Below are 18,550 nucleotides of genomic sequence, written 5' to 3'. Positions count from 1 at the left end.
TTTAAGTTTATTTTTTATTAAAAATAAATTATTTATTTAAAAAATAAGTTACTTATTAAAAATAAATAAATTTATGATGTCTTCTTCCCACCACTAGATCTAAGGGAACAGAACCTTGCCTATTTGCTAATTTATATATCCCCAGACCCTAGAATAGTATTTGGCACGTAGTAAGTAGTTGTTAAATATATGGTGAATATATGGTTGTCTTTATTTCCATAGATCATTTATGTCTTTATTTACCTTTATCATTTACGAGTGACTTAACATCAGTTTGTAAAATTATTTCTTCATTCTTTTTAATTGCTTTATAGTATGAATGTATCATAATTTGACCAGTCAGTTCCCTGATGGGAAACACTGAGGATGCTTTCAAATTTTCAATATTTTGAGCAATGCTGCAACAAACATCATTATAATGTATACCTTGGAGCACATTAGTGGGTGTTGGTCCAGGAAAAATGCCTACTAAAATATAATCACCAGAACAAAAGCTGTGTGCATCTGTATTCCTGATAAATGCAATCTTAAAAAGTACTAACAGTTTATGATCCTACCAACTGTGTATTAGGAGGGTGGATTTCCCTACAGTGCACCATGGCTTTATTAATTACTTTTATTTTTTTAACCAGGGATTGGACCCAGGAGTGCTTAACCATAAGCAACATCCAATCCTTTTTGTTTTTCATTTTGAGACAGTGTCCCACTAAGTTGCTTAGAGCCTCACTAAATTGCTGAAGCTGGCCTTGAACTTTCGATCTTCCTGTCTCAGACTCCCAGGCATGTGCCACTGTGCCTGGCTATTAATCACCTCTTAATGACTTTTCCATCTCATGGGAGATAACTGGCTTTCCATGGATGCTTGAACTTGCATTATCCCAATTACTGTGAAGCTATGCCCATCTTTTTGTGTTTATTTGCCACTTGGATGTCTTTTCCTGTAAATGACCCAGATAAATTTTTGAGCATTTTTTTCTACCAGGCTATTTCCCTTAAAAAAAAAAAAAATCACAATTGGAACCAGGTACAGTGTGCACACCTGTAATTCTGGCAACTCAGGAAGCTGAGGTAGGAGGATCACAAATTCAAGGCCAGTCTCAGTGATTTAGGGAGACCATTAGCAATTTAGCAAAGTCCCTTCTCAAAGTAAAACATAAAAAGGGCTGGGGATATAGCTCAATGCTAAATTGTCCCTGGGTTCAATCCCCAGTACAAAAAAAAAAAAATCATTTCTTCTTTGCTGGGAGCCATTAGCCAAGTAGGTATGACAATTTCCTTGCCAGCGTACCCCATGTTGCAGTGACATTGAATGTACGTGACCTTGCTCAAGGACCAAGGCAGATTAGGGTGTTCCCGGTTTTAAGATAATCGTGTTTAGGGCGTTCCCAGTTTAGGTTCCAGGTTTAAGGTTTAAGATTATTCCTGCTGGGAATAGGGCGTATCCTGCTGCCTGAGTTCCCCTCGAGTTCTCACGGGATTCAGACAATATATTTTGGAGATAGAAGCCCAGTGGAGGTGGATTTGGGCAGAGAACGTGGATTTGGGAAGAGAACGTGGATTTCCCCAGAACGTGATTGTAGACGGCTGGTGTGAGTTCGGGAATAAAGAGTTGCTGTTTGAATCTACAAGCTGTGTGGTGGCTCGTGATTGTGTGCCCAGCCAGACTGTGGCACTTCTTGAACTTGAACTGGGGGGTATAAGTTAGTGGGAGAGTTTGCCTAGCATATGTGAGGCTCACAGGAAATGGGAAAGAGAGAGATATGTGTGATTGCATTGCATTTTGAGTATTCTGGTTATTATTTGTATGCCTCCTTCAAAAGTATTTTCTTTAAGCAGGGCATGGTGGTGCATGCCTGTAGTCTCAGCTAGTAGATCCAAGGAAACTGAGGCAAGAGGATTGAAGGATCCAGGCCAGCCTGGGCGACTTAATGATACACTGTCTCAAAATAAAAATATGAAAAGGGCTGGGGATATAGCTCAGTGATAGAGTGTTGCCTAGCATGCATAAGCCCCTGGGTTCAATCCTCAGTAATATTCTTTTTTGTTGTTTGTTTGTTTAAAATATTTTCTTCAACTTTTAAAATAAATTTTTAGCTTGGTTTTTGGTGCTTTTCTCATACCAATTTTTAGTTTTAACACAGTCAGATGCATCCTTTGTGTTTTCTTTACAGCCTCTTGCTTAGGAAGAGTCTATCTTGCTTAGGAATTTCCTAAAAATCTATGATTCACATTGTAATCTATTTAAAACTTGTTATTTATGGTGTTAGACAGGAATTGGACTGAATTTTATTCCAACTAGATGATTTATGGCCACCAGTTTATTTACCTCTATTTATCAACTAACACAACCTGTCCCATTTAGAATGCTCTTTATCATAAACTCCATAATTGTGTGTGTGTATATGTGTGTGTGTGTGTCTGTCTGTCTAGTGGTGTACTCTTCATTCCCTTGTATCTCAATATTTACTCATTTGAGCATCATCCCCACTTCTGTTTTTCAACATATTTACTTAATATTTTGGCCTCATTCACTTTAAAATTAAATACTTACTTTACCTTCACCCTAAGCATGTAAAATCATACTTTAATTTTTTTCTAGTAAACATTAAATTAAATAAATAACTTTCGAAATGACAAGTATTGATCATGTGATATTTTCAATCATCATACAATCCACAAGCAGAATGCAGAACTGTTTTGGGGAAACACTGTTGCATTCTTTTCACTGATGAATTGTCCATTTCTATGATAACACATTGCTCTATTTTTATGGCATGTTTCTGAAATAGTTTTCATTTTGAAAATTTGTAAAAATAGTATGGAGAGGCCCCCCATATCCAGCAGCTTCTCCCATTGAGGACGTCTTATACATCCATAGCACATTACCAAAAACCAGGAAACAGATATATGTACAACAGAATTAAGTGGAACTTTGGTTTTTCACCCATTTTTCCTCCTGCTCATTTTTGAGTCCCTGTATATAGTTTTGTGCCATTTTATTATATTTAGAGATCCAAAGAGCTATCATCGCCATGGAAATACAAAACAGCCATGTCATCACAAAGGAGCTTCCTTGGGCTATTTATAGTCACATCCTCCCTCTGTTCCCACACCCTGGAAAACACTGATCCGTTCTCCACCTCCATAATTTTGTCACTTTGATGTCATATAAATGGAACCATACAGTACATAACTTTTGGGGACTGACTTTTTTCACTCAGTATAATTCTGAAAACTATGGGTAGCAATAACGCTCCAGTTTTGTTGCTGATAGTATCCCATTCTGTGGATGTATCACAGTTTGTTTACCTCCTAAGACCATCTGGTTTGTTTTCATTCTAGGGGCTATTACAAAGAAAGCTCCAGCTAGGCAGCAGGGTGGTGTACACTTGTAATCCCTGCTACTCAAGAGGCTGAGGCAGGAGGATCACAAGGTTAAGGCCACTTAGTGAGACCATTTCTCAAAATAAAAAATAAAAAGGGCCAGGGATAGAGCTCAGTGGCAAACACCTCCAGGTTTAATCCCCTGTACCACGAAGAAGGAAGGAAGGAAGGAAAGAAGGAAAGAAAGAAAGGAGGGAGGGAAACAGGCAAGTAAACTACTATGTACTTTTGGTATAGATTTTTGTGTGAGCATAAGGTTTCACTTCTCACCAGTGACTCAGGAGACTGAAGCAGGAGAATCATAAGTTCAAGTCCAGCCTTGGCAACTTAGTGAGACCCTGTCTCAAAATAAAAAAATGAAAAGGACTGGGGATATAGCTCAGTAAGAGCACACCTGGGTTCAATTCCCATACTATCCCCCCAAATAAAAGATTTCATTTCTCTAGAATAAATGCTCAAGAATTCAGTCCCTTAGTTGCTATGTGTATGTTTAATTCTTTAAGAAACTGCCAAACTAGTTTCCAGAGTGACTTGTATACCATTCCACGTTCCCACCAGCAAAGTACAAGAGTTCCAGTTTCTCTGCCTCATCCCCAGTCTTTGGTTTTCAGTATTTTTTATTATCTTTTCTAACACATGTTTCACTTTGTGGCTCTAATTTACTTTCCCCTAATGGTTGGTGATTGGAACATCTTTTCATGGGAATATTTGTGTGATGTGTTTTGGTATCTGATGGCAAGTCTGAGAATTGTCTTTCTTGTTTGGTGACCCTGAGGGAGACCTTGGGCTGCCCTTGGTCACTCCCTGTTACCTCTTGTAGTAAGAGGAAAGGATGGTTAGGAAGTTGGCTCAGGAGCTCCAGAGTTCTGAGCAAGTGCCCCAGGACAGAATGCAGCCTCCAGTACCAGGTGTGACAGCACCCTTCCTCCTGTCTGTACCCTCAAGCCACATTTCATAAAGCCATAAAATGCCTTTTCACAAAATGCCTTTGGGATGGATTCAATTGGGGTGTTGTAAAGAAGTTCTGAGTCTGGTCTCCTAACTGATAATGGTGAAACTCAAGCAAAAGAGACTAAACTGGTCACAATGTAGTCACAAATATTACCCTATTTTTTTAATGTGCAAATAATTGGAGCTGGGGAGCTTGGGTTACCCCCAAGGAGCCAGTGGTCCCTGCAACCCTTGAAGAGCAGAGCAAGCATCTGGTTGATGTGCTCTGCCCAGCACCTGGGCAGGACCTGACCTCAGTTAGTGGAGTGGGGAACACCTCTGAGCAGTGACTACATCCCTCCATCCTGACTCCCCTTCTCCCTGGGGTTGACTGGGAACATGAAGATGCTTGAGAACCTCTGAGATCAAGGGCAGGGCCTGTGAGCCAGGGTCCCTGAGGAGTCAGAGTACACCCTGAAGGAGTGAACACCCACTGGCACTAGCAGGAAGCAGCCAGAGTCAGCTCATGGGGTGGGATTGGAGGGAGGGGTTTCAGATTATCCTCTGGAGCAGGGATTCTAAAGCTTCTAAATTCTAAAGATTCTCCCCTGTGGATCCGGAGAATCCTGGCAAACAGCACATTCCAAATGCAGCTCCTTTCTCTTGTTCTCCAGGGGAATGGTTATCCTTCCAGAAGATTCCATTTATACCCATGCCCAAAGTTTCCTCATTGTAACCTATCAACAGCTTTATTAAGGATTGTCAAATAGGTTATTCATGAAATAAAATTAGAGCATTTCTAGAGTTTGTTGTCAGTATGACCTTGAGTAAGTTAATTAAATCATACTCCTCTCCTTCTGCATCTGTAAAGTGGGAATAATAACAGTTTAAATTTCATTGAAACAGTGTCTAGCCTGGAGCAACTACCGCAGAAGTGTCAGCTATTCTTATAACTAAAATGTGAGCAGAGGTAGCCACTACAGCTTCTGGCTACATTGCAAACACCAACTGTGAGCGCCCCCTGGAGGGGATTTGAATTCGTGCAACTGTGAAAAGCCTGTGTTCCTGGGTTTCTGCAGGGGGGGACGCCCTGAGTGAGTGTTCTGTCGTCATTGTTCTTCCTTTGTGATAGTAAATCACTCTCATTATTCGGGAGTGTTTGGTAAATCCTACAGAGTACGACCCTGCATATTTCCACAATCTGATTTTAAACAGCATGTTCTAATGCCTAGATTTCAAGTCAGCAGTGTATGTGGTTTAAACATGGATCATCTCTACCCCTATAGTTAATGTATATTTATACACCACCTTCCTCCAAATATTTTACTTTTCTGAACACTTTGCGATGTTACTACGTGAGAATATGTGATGAACGTGGGCTGCAAGCATGGTTTCCAACCTTTTTTAAAGTGTCCCCTAGTCCTGGAGATCCTGCACATAGAGGGCATTGATCCAGAGCCCTGGAGTGGCACTGCTATTAGGTTATATGGAGAGTGGTGGAAGTCCCCTCTGGAAGGTACCCAGCATCCTGATGTGGTAGCAGTTGTCCTTGGGCTCCTCCTGGGGATCCTGGCTCCCTGTTCTGCCCTCTACCCCACACTAGCTAACCTCTTCATAAACACCACTAGGGTCTGTGGGGCAGAATGTTCACACGTACCTGCATGTGTGCACATGGATGTACACACACACACAACACACACACACAACACACACACACACACACTGAGGATGGGATCTGGTTCTAGACGTCTCTAGTAGTGGTGCCTCACTAACCACACCCAAGTCTAATCCATTTTTTCCCTCTGTGCTTGAGGACTGAGTATATTACTTTCCATTGGTCCTTACTCTGCTGAAGCAGCAGAATCCTGGTGATCCAGAGTGAGTCCTTTCACTCTGGCCATGACAGTAGACCTGACTTTTTTTTTTTTTTTTGTACCAGGGATTGAACCAAAGGCACTTAATCACTGAGCCACATCCCCAGCCCATTTTTATGTTTTATTTGGAGACAGTGTCTCTCTGAGTTGCTTAGGGCCTCACTAAGTTGCTGAACTTGCGATCCTCCCACCTAAGCCTCCCAAGCTGCTAGGATTACAGGCGTGTGCCACTGCACCTCGTCCCCAGTTCCTTTTATTTTTTAAAATTTTATTTTTTAGTTTGAGGTGGACACAATATATTTATTTTATATTTATGTGATGCTGAGGACAAATCCAGTGCCTCATGCATGACAGGTGAGCACTCTATCACTGAGCCACAACCCCAGTCCTTTTATTTTGAGACAAGGTCTTGCTAAATTGTTGAAGCTATTCTCAAACTTGTGATCCTTCTGCCTCAGGCTCTTGAGTAGCTGAGATTATAGACCTATGGCACTCTGCCCAGCTAGATCTGACATTTATACTGATGCCCATCCTATATATGCACATGATACAACATTCTACATTAAATGGTTGAGGAAGCTGGGCCCAGAGAAGGTGAACAATTTGTCAGAGGTCACACAACAGGCCCCAACCCGAGAAGTTCTGAGAAGTTCCTTGTTAGACTCTTATCAAGATGCTTGTTGGAAAAAAAAAAAAAAAGATGCTTGTTGGTAACCTAATCCCAGCTAGTGAACTAACCTGATTTCCTTCCTGGTCCCTGCAGATGCCAAGGGTACCATCAGGGAAATTGTCCTGCCCAAGGGCTTGGACCTGGACCGCCCCAAGCGGACCCGCACATCCTTCACTGCTGAGCAACTGTACCGCCTGGAGATGGAGTTCCAGCGCTGCCAGTACGTGGTGGGCCGCGAGCGCACGGAGCTGGCCCGCCAGCTGAACCTCTCAGAGACCCAGGTAAGAGGCAGGCCCAGGCCTCTCCACCCTGTCTTGGCTACTGGGGAATTCCTTGGGGTATGAGACCTGGGCTGCTATAGGCCAAACTTTGGAGGAGGTCACACATGCACAAGGGAGAGATTTAAAGCTATAGGCAAACCAGAGCAAATGGAGTACTGAGAGAGTTAGTAAGTGCCAACAGTAGGGGGCCTTGGGTGGAATATGGGAAAAGGCTTCAATAAATTAGAGGGGGCAATAAAAATTTAGGGAGTGGCTTACGGAAATGTCAGCTTGTAAGAGGAACCTCGAGAAGGGATGTGAGGGGTTGGCATGCTGGAAAAAATGATTCTGGGAGATGCTATTATGGGGGAGTACACTCCTGTAATCCCAGCTACTTAGAAGGCTGAGTGGGTAGGATCACCAGAGTCTAGGCATTCAAGGCCAGCTTGGGTAACATAGTGAGACCCTGTCACAAGAAAACAATTCTGGGGAGAGATGAGACATGACACAATAGGTCTGGGGAACTCTCCCTTCTTCATTTTGGGCTCCTTCCCACCCTCTGAACCTTCCCTTCTTCTCAGTATACCTCAGTCCCTCTTATGCAGAGGAGGGATCTGAACACTCCCTTCACCCACCCAAAAGGGCTGGCATTTTAACAACGGTATGCTTAGCCCTAGGAAAAACTTTTATAAACTGAGCACCTACCCTATGTGAATGAAGACATTTCAAGCTGGTTCTGGAACTGTGAAATAATAATACTCGTACTTACACATGCCAGGCACTAAGTGCTCTGCCTGTTAGGTAACTAATCAGTCACAACAACTATATGATACTGGTGTATTATCCAATTTGACAGATGAGGGGAGGTTATGTCCAAGGTCATACAATGAATAAGTCCCAGAGCTGGGATCTGGATGATCAGTCTGGCACCTTGAAGTGGAACCTGGCCCACCTGCCTCAAGCTCGTCAAAGAGTAACTCAGAAGTCGGGCACATGGCACTCGTCAGCAATCCCAGCTGCTCGGGAGACTGAGGCAGGAATATTACATTTGAGGACAGCCTCAACAACTTACGGAGACTCTATCTCAAAATAGATTAAAAAGGGCTGGGGCTGGGGCTGGGGCTCAGTGGTAGAGCACCACTAGCATGAGCCTAGCATGTGGCCCTAAATTCAATCCCTAGCACCAAAATAAGTCAATAAATGAATAAGAACACAGCGACCCTTAGTTTAGCTATAGCTCTAGCAGTTTAATCTCATGTATGAGGGAGATCAACCAATAGACAGAGTGCCAACAATGAACAAGACAGGATTTATAAAGGGAAGGGAGGCGAGAGGAGAGGAAGCAAACTGAGTACTCTGGGTTCCTTCCTGGGAGCCATGCAGGAGACTGCATGGAGCCTCTCCATGTGCCACAGCTGTCCTGCCCTTGGCCTGGCACTTCTTCACTCACAGAATCCTCTAGCTCTTCAACTCACACTAACAGAATGTGGCCAGCAGGGCAGTCTGATAGACCTGGTTATCCTGGTCCCCTTGGGAGTTGAGCAGGCTACTCTTGGAGTAAACCAAGAGCTCTAAGGGTGCAGAGGAAAGAAGGGCCACCTGACGAGGAAGGCAAGGCGGGGGTGGATGCGGAGCAGCTGGTGTCCTGCAGGGGCAGGACATTTCCACCTGGTTTTGGTTAGCTCCTGCTGCCACTGCCTAGTTCCCCACACGACAGCTGGGTCCCCCATCCAGCTGGGATGGGCCTGGGGCTGAGAAGCTAGGCTTGTGCTCAGAGAGGAGGCTACAGTGGCTGGGCTGGGCCAGGCCAGGGCTCCCAGGGAAGTTAGGGAGACACCATCATCCCTGAAGGCTATGCCTAGGTCAGCACCTGCCCCTTTCCTTGGTGCTAATCTCCCTCTGCCTCACCTAGTTTTGCCCTAAGCTCTCCCCTGAAACTGTGTTCTCTGGGGACCTTCTGGGTCCTCATCCTTCCCTTGCCTAGCACCCTACCCCACATCCAGCCTTGACCCTCAGAGGTCATCTGAAGCCCCTTTTCTTCCAGTAGGTCTTCCCTAAGGCTTCTTGACCCAAGAGAATATTCCATGGCTTGACCTTAAAGTGTGTGTTTGTGTATCTGTATGTTGTGGTGGCATACTGGTATGCACTGCCCAAGGACAACTGGTATGCACTGCCCAAGGACAAGAACACGTTTGAAAGCCATGTCTCTTCTGCAGGCTCCCTTGGGGAGCCCAGAATAAGCTGGCCTCATGGTGAACCCTCAGCAAATCTTCAGCTTCTTGCTTCCTGCTTACGCCCTCCTCTCTCTTCCCAGTCCTGGGATTGTGCAATGGTATAAATAATGTATAGCTAACATTCTCTGGGAACTTTCCATGCACAACTCCCTTCCTGACAGGCTTCGTCTTCACCACAACCATGTGAAATTGGTGTGAGGCATTTTTTCTGACACCAAGTTTGGTGTAGTTTCCAACACTACCCCAGCCAGTTCTCCAAGTCTCTGACACCAACTGAGTGTCTAACAATTCCATTATGACACAAGTTCCGAGTTTTCACAGACCCCACAAGTCAAGGGTAGACCTACCCAACTCAATTCCACAGCAGATGCCAGTGGCAAGTCCCAGAAGCCACCTGTGCTTCTGACCCAGTGGCCCTGAATTCAGGGGCTTCCACATCCCCTTCTTGAGGTTCAATTTCACAAGAACAGCTCACAGAGCTTAGGATCCACTTTACTTCTATGTATAGTTTATTATAAAGGATATAAGTCAGGCTAGGAATGGAACCACCACATGACCCAACTATACTACTCCTTGGTATTAACCATTTTTTTTTTGGTGTGGGGGGGGATTAAACTCAGGGGCACTCAACATTGAGCCACATTCCCAGCCTTATTTTGTGTTTTATTTAGAGACAGGATCTCATTGAGTTGCTTAGCACCTCACTGTTGCTGAGGCTGGCTTTGAACTCACAATCCTCCTGCCTCAGCCTCTTGAGCCACTGGGATTATAGACATGCACCATTGTGCCCAGCCAGTATTAATCTCAAAGAAGTAAAGTCATCATACTATAGTAATACAAGTGTACCCCTGTTTATAGCAGCACAATTCACAATAGTCAAACTGTGGAACCAGCCTAGGTGTCTATCAGTGTATGAATGGATAAAGAAAATGTGGTATAAGTACACAATGGAGTTTTATTCAGCCATAAAAAAGAATGAAATTATGTCATTTGCAGGAAAATGAATGGAACTTGACAACATTCTGTTAAAAAACTCAGAAAGCCAAGGGTCTTATATTTTCTCTCATATGTAGAAACTAGAAAGGCAAAATGAAAAGAAAGGTTGGGGGATCTCATGAAAATTGAAGGGAGATCAGCAGAGTAGAGGAAAGGGACTCGGGGAGGGAGGAGGGAAGGAAAGGGGAAATACTGAGGAACCATATTGACCAAATTATATTGTTATATTGTGTGCATATATGAATATGGAACAATGAATCCCACTGTTTTATATATAGATATAATGCACCAATAAAATCTGGGAGAATTTTAAAAATAAAGGTAAAATTGATTCTAAAAAAATAAAGGATATAAACCAGGAAGAGCCAAGTGGAAGAGGGGCACAGGTCAAGGGGATGGAAGGGGAGGGTCTTTCATGCTTCTTCAGCCCCCCCACCCTCCCAACACTTCCACATGTTCCCCAAACAGACCTCCAATCTCCAGCCTCCCTCACTCCTTGAAGGTGAGAGGAAGCTGAAGGTTTCCACCCTATAATCATGTGTTGGGTCTTTCTGGGACTAGCCCCAATCCTGAAACTCATGAGGGGTCCAGGAGTCACCTGAATAGCATACATTCAGATTGGTTCAAAATGAATAACAAAAGGCATTTCTGTCACTTGGGACCCTCCAAGGGTTTAAGAACTCTGTATCAGAACCTGAGACAGAAACCAAACATTTCTTTTCTTATTTTCCACTGGGGACTGAACTTCATGGGTGCCTCACCACTGAGCTACATCCTCAATTCTTTCATTTTTTATTCTGAGACAGATTCTTGCTAAGTTGCCAAGGGTCTGACTAAATTGCTGAGGCTGGTCTCAAACTTGCAATCCTCCTGCTTCAGCCTCCCCAGTCACTGGGATTACAGATATGCACCACTGTGCACCTGGCCTAACATTTCTTGTTACACTGCAATAGGTCTTTATTATTTTCAGCTTGAATGGAAAGAAACTGAGGCACAGAAAGTTTGAATAATTAGCTAAAGACTTAAAGCAGGAACATTCATTAGCTCATTTAAACTTTAGAAGAATTGGTTTTGTGGATAATGTTATCCCCCACGTAAGAAAACTGAGCCTCAGGTTATTTAGCTAGAATTCCATGGAATTCATAGTACATTCAGCAATACTTTTATTAAAAAAATATTCTTGAATGCCTACTATATACCAGGTGCTGTTCTAAGGCCCAGGAGATGTAGCAGAATTTCAGAGTGCTATGAGGGGTGTCAAATGGGGTAGATGGTAGGGATTCAGAGGAAACATTTTATTGGAAAAGTCAGGGAAGGACTCTTTGAGATGACACAGAGCTTAAACCTGAATGACAGGTAAAAGATGGCCAGAGGAGGATCCAGAAGAAAAGTCAAGGCAGAGAGTAATTTTACTGACCTGGGGGTAGGACCTGGCATAGAATGTTCTAGAAGTGTCAGAAGGCCAGCCTGGCTTGAGTTGGAGGGTAACAGGGCAAGTAGATCACGGCAGATTATGTTATGCTTATAGCCAAAGGTAAGGCCTTGAAGGGAAAGTCACATGAGATGATTGGCATTTTACAAAAGTCATTGGCTGCCATCTGAAGAATGGATCACAAGGGAGCAGAATGGACCAGTTAGGGGCTACTAACATGGTATTTTGAACAGAGTGGTGGTAGAAGAGAGAAGAGGAATGATCTGAGATGTATCCCAACTTGGAGGTAGAACCTGTTAGGACATGCACAGGGTGAGGGGAAGGCTCAAGCACCCGGGTGAGTGGCAAAACCCTTTATGAATTTGAGAAAGTTGTAAAGGAGTGGGGCAGTGGGAGCATAATGAAGAGTTTCCATTCCATCAGTTAAGTTTGAGATCCAAGTGGAGACGTCAGGAGATGTCAGGAGGGATGTCAGATTTTTTTTTCCCCAGAGTTAGGGGGCTGGATTTTCTCTAATTTATCTGAGGATCTCATTGTTTTGGGGTAAAGGATAAGAGATTCTTTCAGGTGTGCTCAGATAGTGAACAGACTATGAAGGGATTAAAAGTTTTTAAAAAGGAGGCCCAATTTTGTGGAAATCTAAGAAGAGGAACCATGGTGCAGACAGGTCTGGGAGAGTCTAGATCTGAGGGTTCTTTTGGACCCAAGGGCTTCTCTGGTGCTACACGGAAGGTGCTGTCCATTGCTCTTTAAGGGCTGGTATCTCTTTCTGTCTGTCCTCTTCTCTACCTGCTGCCAGCCAGCATCTCTACTCCCTTCCCTATATACCAGAAGGACCCAGCCATGGTCCTTCTTCAATCAGGCAGAGAAAAAGTGAGCTTGCCTTGGGCCCATTCGCATTTCTAGATTCTACCTTAATCTCTGTGTGCCCAATTATGTTGAATTGCATGCATATGTAAAAATCAGAAGTCCACCTGCAAGACCAGGTGTGCAGAACAATGAGACCTTTCCTCTGCTCCCAACACCACCAGGGCTCTGCAGGATGAAGTCCACACAATGTAGGCACAGTGAACAAGACACTGCCCTGGACTTGCCCAACCCTGTGTCTGTGCAGGGAGAGGGGTCTCACAGGGGTTTCTCTCTTGACACCAGTCAGCCTCATCCCCCCATGGCAGCATGTGCTGAAAACAATGACAAAGTCAGAGAACAGGGACAGTCTCATTTTGTCATTCTTGCTTTTAGAAACTTCTTGATACACTTGGTTACCATGCTATGTTCAAAAAAAGTGGGAGCTGGGTGCTGTGGTGCACACTTGTAATCCCAGTGACTTGGGAGGCCGAGGCAGAAGGATCACAGGTTTAAGGCCAACCTCAGCATCTTAGACTTTGCCTCAAAATAAAATCAGAAGGCTTGAGGATGTAACTCAGCAGTAGAACACTTGCCTACTACTACTACTACTACTACTACTACTACTATTACTACTACTATTAATAGTACTTCAATTTCAAGCCAGGCATGGTGGCATACACTCAGGAGGCTGAAGTGGAAGGATCTTTAGTTCAAGGCCAGCCTAGGCAACATAGTGAGGATTCTGTCTCAAAAAAAAAAAAAAAAGAGAGAGAGAGAGAGAAACTTCAGTTTTGCTGTGTCAATTATTATTAACCCATGGAGTCATCACAAAAAGAAAAGCATGAGGAGGCATTAATATGATCCCCATTTCACTGATGGGGAAACAGAGGCAGTAAGAACTTAAGCAACCTGCCCGATGTCATCAAGCAAGTTAGAGGAAGAACCACAGCTGTCTGTCTGACTACAGGTTCTTCTCTACTATACTGCTTACTTTTTTTTTTTCCCCTGCAGTGCTGAGGACTGAACCCAGGCCCTCATGCATGCTGGGCAGGTCTCTACCACTGAACTACACCCCAACTCCTTATTGTTTGCTCCTTCTATCAAAACACTGTATTATAACCCTTGCCAACCTGCCATGTTTCCCATGACTAATGCCTGAGATCCAAGTGGGTTGAAATAGAGTTTCATTTACTTTGTTTTTTCAGCACCTGGCAGTGCCTGGCATGTATCACATGCTTGCTATTTCTGTGTTGTGTGAATGAATGACCAGAATACCAGGGTCAGAGCAGGAAGTAAGAAAAGATGTGGCTGAGGAGGAAGGAAAGGTGAGAGGCCTGCTCAGGATTCCCACCCTCGGCTGGCCTGGAGGATTTGAGCAGGAACAGGGGCCCAGAGGCTAGACTGAGGACAAACTGCCAAGTCTCAATACTGACAAGATTAACTTGGATCAAGGCTGTTCCATCCCTTTTACAATTGTCCTCAGCCCTACATGTATCATCCCTGCCCCAGATGGCTTCTTCTGGAACAGCAGAATAGATGGTACCTTCCCAGTGCAGGTTACAAAACCCAGGGCCATCCTAAACCCCCAGTCACCATTGATCTCAGATTCAATGTGTGCCCATAGTCCCAGGAAGCAGTCTTTATGAGATTATATAATTTCCAAAGGAACAATAAATCTTGGAATTTAACCCTGACAATAAGTCAGAAGAACATGATAAATAATCTCTCAGAAAACGCCTCCCCATTCCTGGAAACCATCCCCCTACCCTGGTCACAGTATGGCCCAGTAAGAGATTGGGATGTGAAGCCACCAACCATTCACTGTAACCAAGATGGCAGGCTGCCGAGAGGTCACTGAGAAGGCTAGGGCAGGTGATGTCCCAGGGAGTGTACTGTACTCAGGATAAGACCATGACTCTGCCACCCTGGGGGAATTCAGAAATGACTTCTTGGAAGAATGAGACTGAATTGAGACTTAAAAGATCAGTAACTTTGGATTTAACCATAACAACAGGTGGAGGGCAGGGGACGAGTTCAGAGGGCTCTAAGCCTGTCCCTCCTCCGTTTATTCTGTGTTTGCTGAGCCTTTTAAACTAGTCCCAAAGGATTGACAGTGAGAAGTAGAGAAGCAGGTCTTCCCACTCCCACCCTCAAAGCTGGCGACACCCACAGCATGTTGGAGCCACCCACAGAGCTTTCCAAAGAATATCAATGCCTTGCTCCACCGGCAATTCTGTTGGAATGAATACTAGACAGGGCCCGGCAACAGAATTTAGAAGAACGTGCCCAGGTAATTCTAAATGTGCGACGGGGTTGAGAGTCCTTGACCTAGCCCACCCACGCCAACAAATGACATGCCTGGTCCCAGCCCCTGCTCGCCTGCCCTCTGACTTCTCCTCCCCACTTCCAGGGCCACCTGCCCAGGAGACTCCCAAATGCAGAAGCAGCCCACACCCACCTCTCCTTGCTGTGGGAAGATGGGTGTGTGGGAGAGCACCTGTACAGGCTTTGTCATTCTGTATTGTCACGCCCCTTGTTACTGCCACTTCCTTGTACCTAAATGCCCTCTGATCACTAGGAGTGGGTTGGCTCCCCTCCCCTCTGGACCCTCAGCTTCTCAGGGGGCACGGACTAGGACTTCCGTGCCTGTCTTGGCTCCTTCGCTCAGAGGCACCGCAGTGGCTAGACTTCTTAGATCCTCCAAAAGTTAGAGGGAACCAGTGAGGCCTCCCCACCGCTTCCCTTCAGGGACCTCCACTCTACGGCTCCTACTCCTCCTGCTGGCACATGCTGCCCCGGCTCTGGGTGAGCAGCTCCTGGAACACAAGTCTGGGTGTTCCAGTGATGGCACTAGTGACATGATGGCCTAACACATTTTCCACCAGCTGAGCAAATGCCAATCTCCTTTCTGGAGGTACTTCCAGTACCTACAAGTGATTCTTTCTTTCTTTCTTTTTTTGGGGTTGGGTGTACTAGGGATTGAACTCAGGGGCACTCAAGCACTGAGCCACAGCCCCAGCCCTATTTTGTATTTTATTTAGAAACTGTTGCTGAGGCTGGCTTTGAACTCGCGATCCTCCTGCTTCAGCATCCTGAGCTGCTGGGGTTACGGGTGTGCACCACCGTACCCAGCTCAAATAATTCTTTCTGGGCTTATCACTGATTTACCTCCGGTGGTGGGGACACTCCCTCCCTCTCAGAGATGAGAGGGAACCCATTGTCACTCCATAAAACTGACCACTCCTGGTTCCCCTTTTCTTGTACCATTTTAGGAGGAGGGTTGGGGTGCTGGGCAGTGGTGGCAGGATCAGGTGTACTTCCTCTCAGAGACCCGGAAATAGGTCTCTGCCCTTTGTTGGTGGCTCTGTTTAGAATTTTGGTGCTTTGTTCCCTTATGTCCTCAGCTTTGAGCATGTGGCCATCAGAAAGACCCCTCAATGTCCTGCCACATTCTGCCTAGTGTCATGTTGAGAAGTTTGACCTTAACGGGGAATGGGGACAGAGGACCTGCTAATAAGACCCCAAAGGCCAGACTGAGCTAGGAAGCACTTCCTCCAGAGGCAGTGGTGGGACTGTCCTCAGACTGGGCAATTGACCTCTGCCCCATGTCACAGAGGGTCCCACTTTGGCTTCCTCTGGCTTCCCTATGGGATAAGGATTCTGCAAAGCCAGGAGTTATGCCCATTAGGGGCCTGCACCTATCTTAGCCCACCCCCAGGGGTCCAGGACTCCAGAGTTCCTGTCAAGTGGCTTCTTGTGCTTGCCTGGGCCCTGCTCAAGTCAGTCCTTCTGAAGGAAGGCATTATTCAGAACTCCAGGTCCAAGAAGTGTCAATGGGCTGTTTGCAGAGTGTGAACAGGATGGGGTGGCCACACGTGTGTGTCAGAGCCAGGTCAGGCCATGAGACAAAGGCTTCCATTTTGCCTCTTTCCTCTGCAGGTACTTGGGTTGGGCCCGGGGTAGAGCCCTTTACAGTACTGGGCTTCCCACCTTGGAATCACCTGGTGAGCAGTAAAAACTGCCAGAGCCTAGATTCTAGCCACCCCCATTCTGAGCTGATTGGGTGAAGCTAGCAGTGAGTTAATAGGTGGCTCCCAGGTGTCTCTCATGGGTGGCCAAGGTCAAGAGGTACTGATATGGAAATGGTCAGGTCAGAGAGGACACAGGAAGAGAAGAGGCTCTGCTCTAGGAAGTGCCCACCACAGGGAGGAGGCTTCTGCCTTCCCCCATGTCTACTTGGGTGGATGGAGATGATCATAGTGGAAGAGGGAATGCAGGTCCCTATTTGGAGGAGTAACTAAACTGCATCTGTGAGTGTGGAGTTTGGGGTGCTTTGAGACATCCATAGGATGATGTCTAATAGACAGTTGGATGCCCAGCCTGGACTTCAGTTCAGAGGCCAGTGCCTGAGGCAGCATATAGATGATGGCTAAAGCCATGAACTTGACTACCAGCCCAAAGTGCATAGGCTAAGAAGGGAACTTCAGTACTTCAATTGTACCCCCAAATTCCATCCTCCATCAGCCAATTCATTCCTCTATTCTAGGTCAGAGTAAACTTTAGCAATGAAGGGGTATTTACAATTTGGGGACAAGGGTCCCTACTCATTTCACCCAGAGCAGACTGGTGGCGGGAAGACCTTAATGACAATCTGCTCTTCTTTCCCCTCTCTTTCCTCACCCCCGTGCCCCTGCCCTGGTCCACACACTTCCTCTCCTTTTCTCCTCCCACTTTCCCTACTCTGCTTTGCCTGTCCCCCCTCCCCACCCTCCACCCCAAGGTGAAGGTCTGGTTCCAGAACCGCCGCACCAAGCAGAAGAAAGACCAGAGCAGAGACCTGGAGAAGCAGGCTTCCTCCTCGGCTTCCGAGGCCTTCGCCACCTCCAACATTCTACGGCTGCTGGAGCAGGGCCGGCTGCTCTCGGTGCCCAGGGCCCCCAGCCTCCTGGCACTGACCCCTGGCCTGCCTGGCCTGCCTGCTGGCCATAGGGGCACCTCTTTGGGTGACCCCAGGAACTCCTCCCCACGTGTCAACCCGCTGCCCTCGGCCTCGACATCTCCCCCGCTGCCGCCCCCTCTGCCAGCCGTCTGCTTTTCCATGGCCCCCCTCCTGGACCTGCCTGCCGGCTATGAACTTGGCTCCTCAGCCTTTGAGCCCTACAGCCGGCTAGAACGGAAAGTAGCCAGCCCTGGAGGCGGAGGCAGCAAGAACGCTAACACTTAAACTCCCACTCCTGTGTGACACTGAGTCCCCAAGCACAGCACCGCCCCAGCCTCCTGAGCCCCAGTGGACTGCACTGAGCAGGCCCAGAAGAGAGGGGTGGCTGCTGCAGCCCCTCCTCACCTGCCCCAGCTCAGAGACTCGACCAAATGGCCTTGGTCCCCGCAGCTCGTGTGTGTGAGTGCAGTGTGCGTGTGCGTGTCTCTCACTGAAATAAAGGAAAACGATGACAAGAAGGGAAACAGGCCCCGCAGCAACACCTCATTCCATTTTGTCCCTGTCCTCTGTGATGGAAAATGGGCTCAGAGTGAGGGGGGACTTAGAGGGAAGACTCTAGAATCTGAGGATGCAGGTGGGTCACAGTATCCACTGTGTGAGTCAATAGGTCCCTGACTCCCACTCCCAACTGAGCTCCCACCCAAGAACCCCAAAGTCTCCAGGTGCCAACATCAAAGCTTTCGTTGGTTAAGTGTTATTCTTTGCAAGCTCCTCTTTGAAAATTAAAAATAGTTGCGAGGGTGGTTCACACCTGTCAGGAGGATTGCACATTGGAGGCCAGCCTCAGCAACTCAGCAAGGCCCTGAGCTACTTAGTGAGACCCTGTCTCAAAATAAAAATAAATAGGGCTGGGGTTGTGGCTCAGTGGGAGAGCAACCCTGGTTTCAATACCTGGACCAAAAATAAAAATGCATGAGAGGGG

The 18,550-nt window shown here is 46.1% G+C and overlaps 1 protein-coding gene across 1 annotated transcript in view; it reads left to right on the top strand.

The window, feature by feature from the left end:
- The window catches only part of Vax2 (ventral anterior homeobox 2), a 29,404-nt gene extending 11,309 nt beyond the window's left edge, over positions 1-18,095 (top strand). The window contains exons 2-3 of the mRNA XM_046432364.2: positions 6,952-7,139; positions 17,410-18,095. Of these exons, the coding sequence (XP_046288320.1) occupies positions 6,952-7,139; positions 17,410-17,853 (632 nt within the window). The 3' untranslated portion in view covers positions 17,854-18,095. The remainder of the gene's footprint in view (positions 1-6,951; positions 7,140-17,409) is intronic.
- The last annotated feature ends 455 nt before the right edge of the window (positions 18,096-18,550 follow it).

This window comes from Marmota monax, unplaced genomic scaffold (assembly GCF_021218885.2).
Source record: "Marmota monax isolate L192 unplaced genomic scaffold, Marmota_monax_Labrador192_F-V1.1 WCK01_AAM20220418_F8-fsc00106, whole genome shotgun sequence".
NCBI lineage: Eukaryota > Metazoa > Chordata > Mammalia > Rodentia > Sciuridae > Marmota > Marmota monax.
Note: the sequence above shows the minus strand (reverse complement) of the source record. Positions and strands in the feature narration are given on the sequence as shown.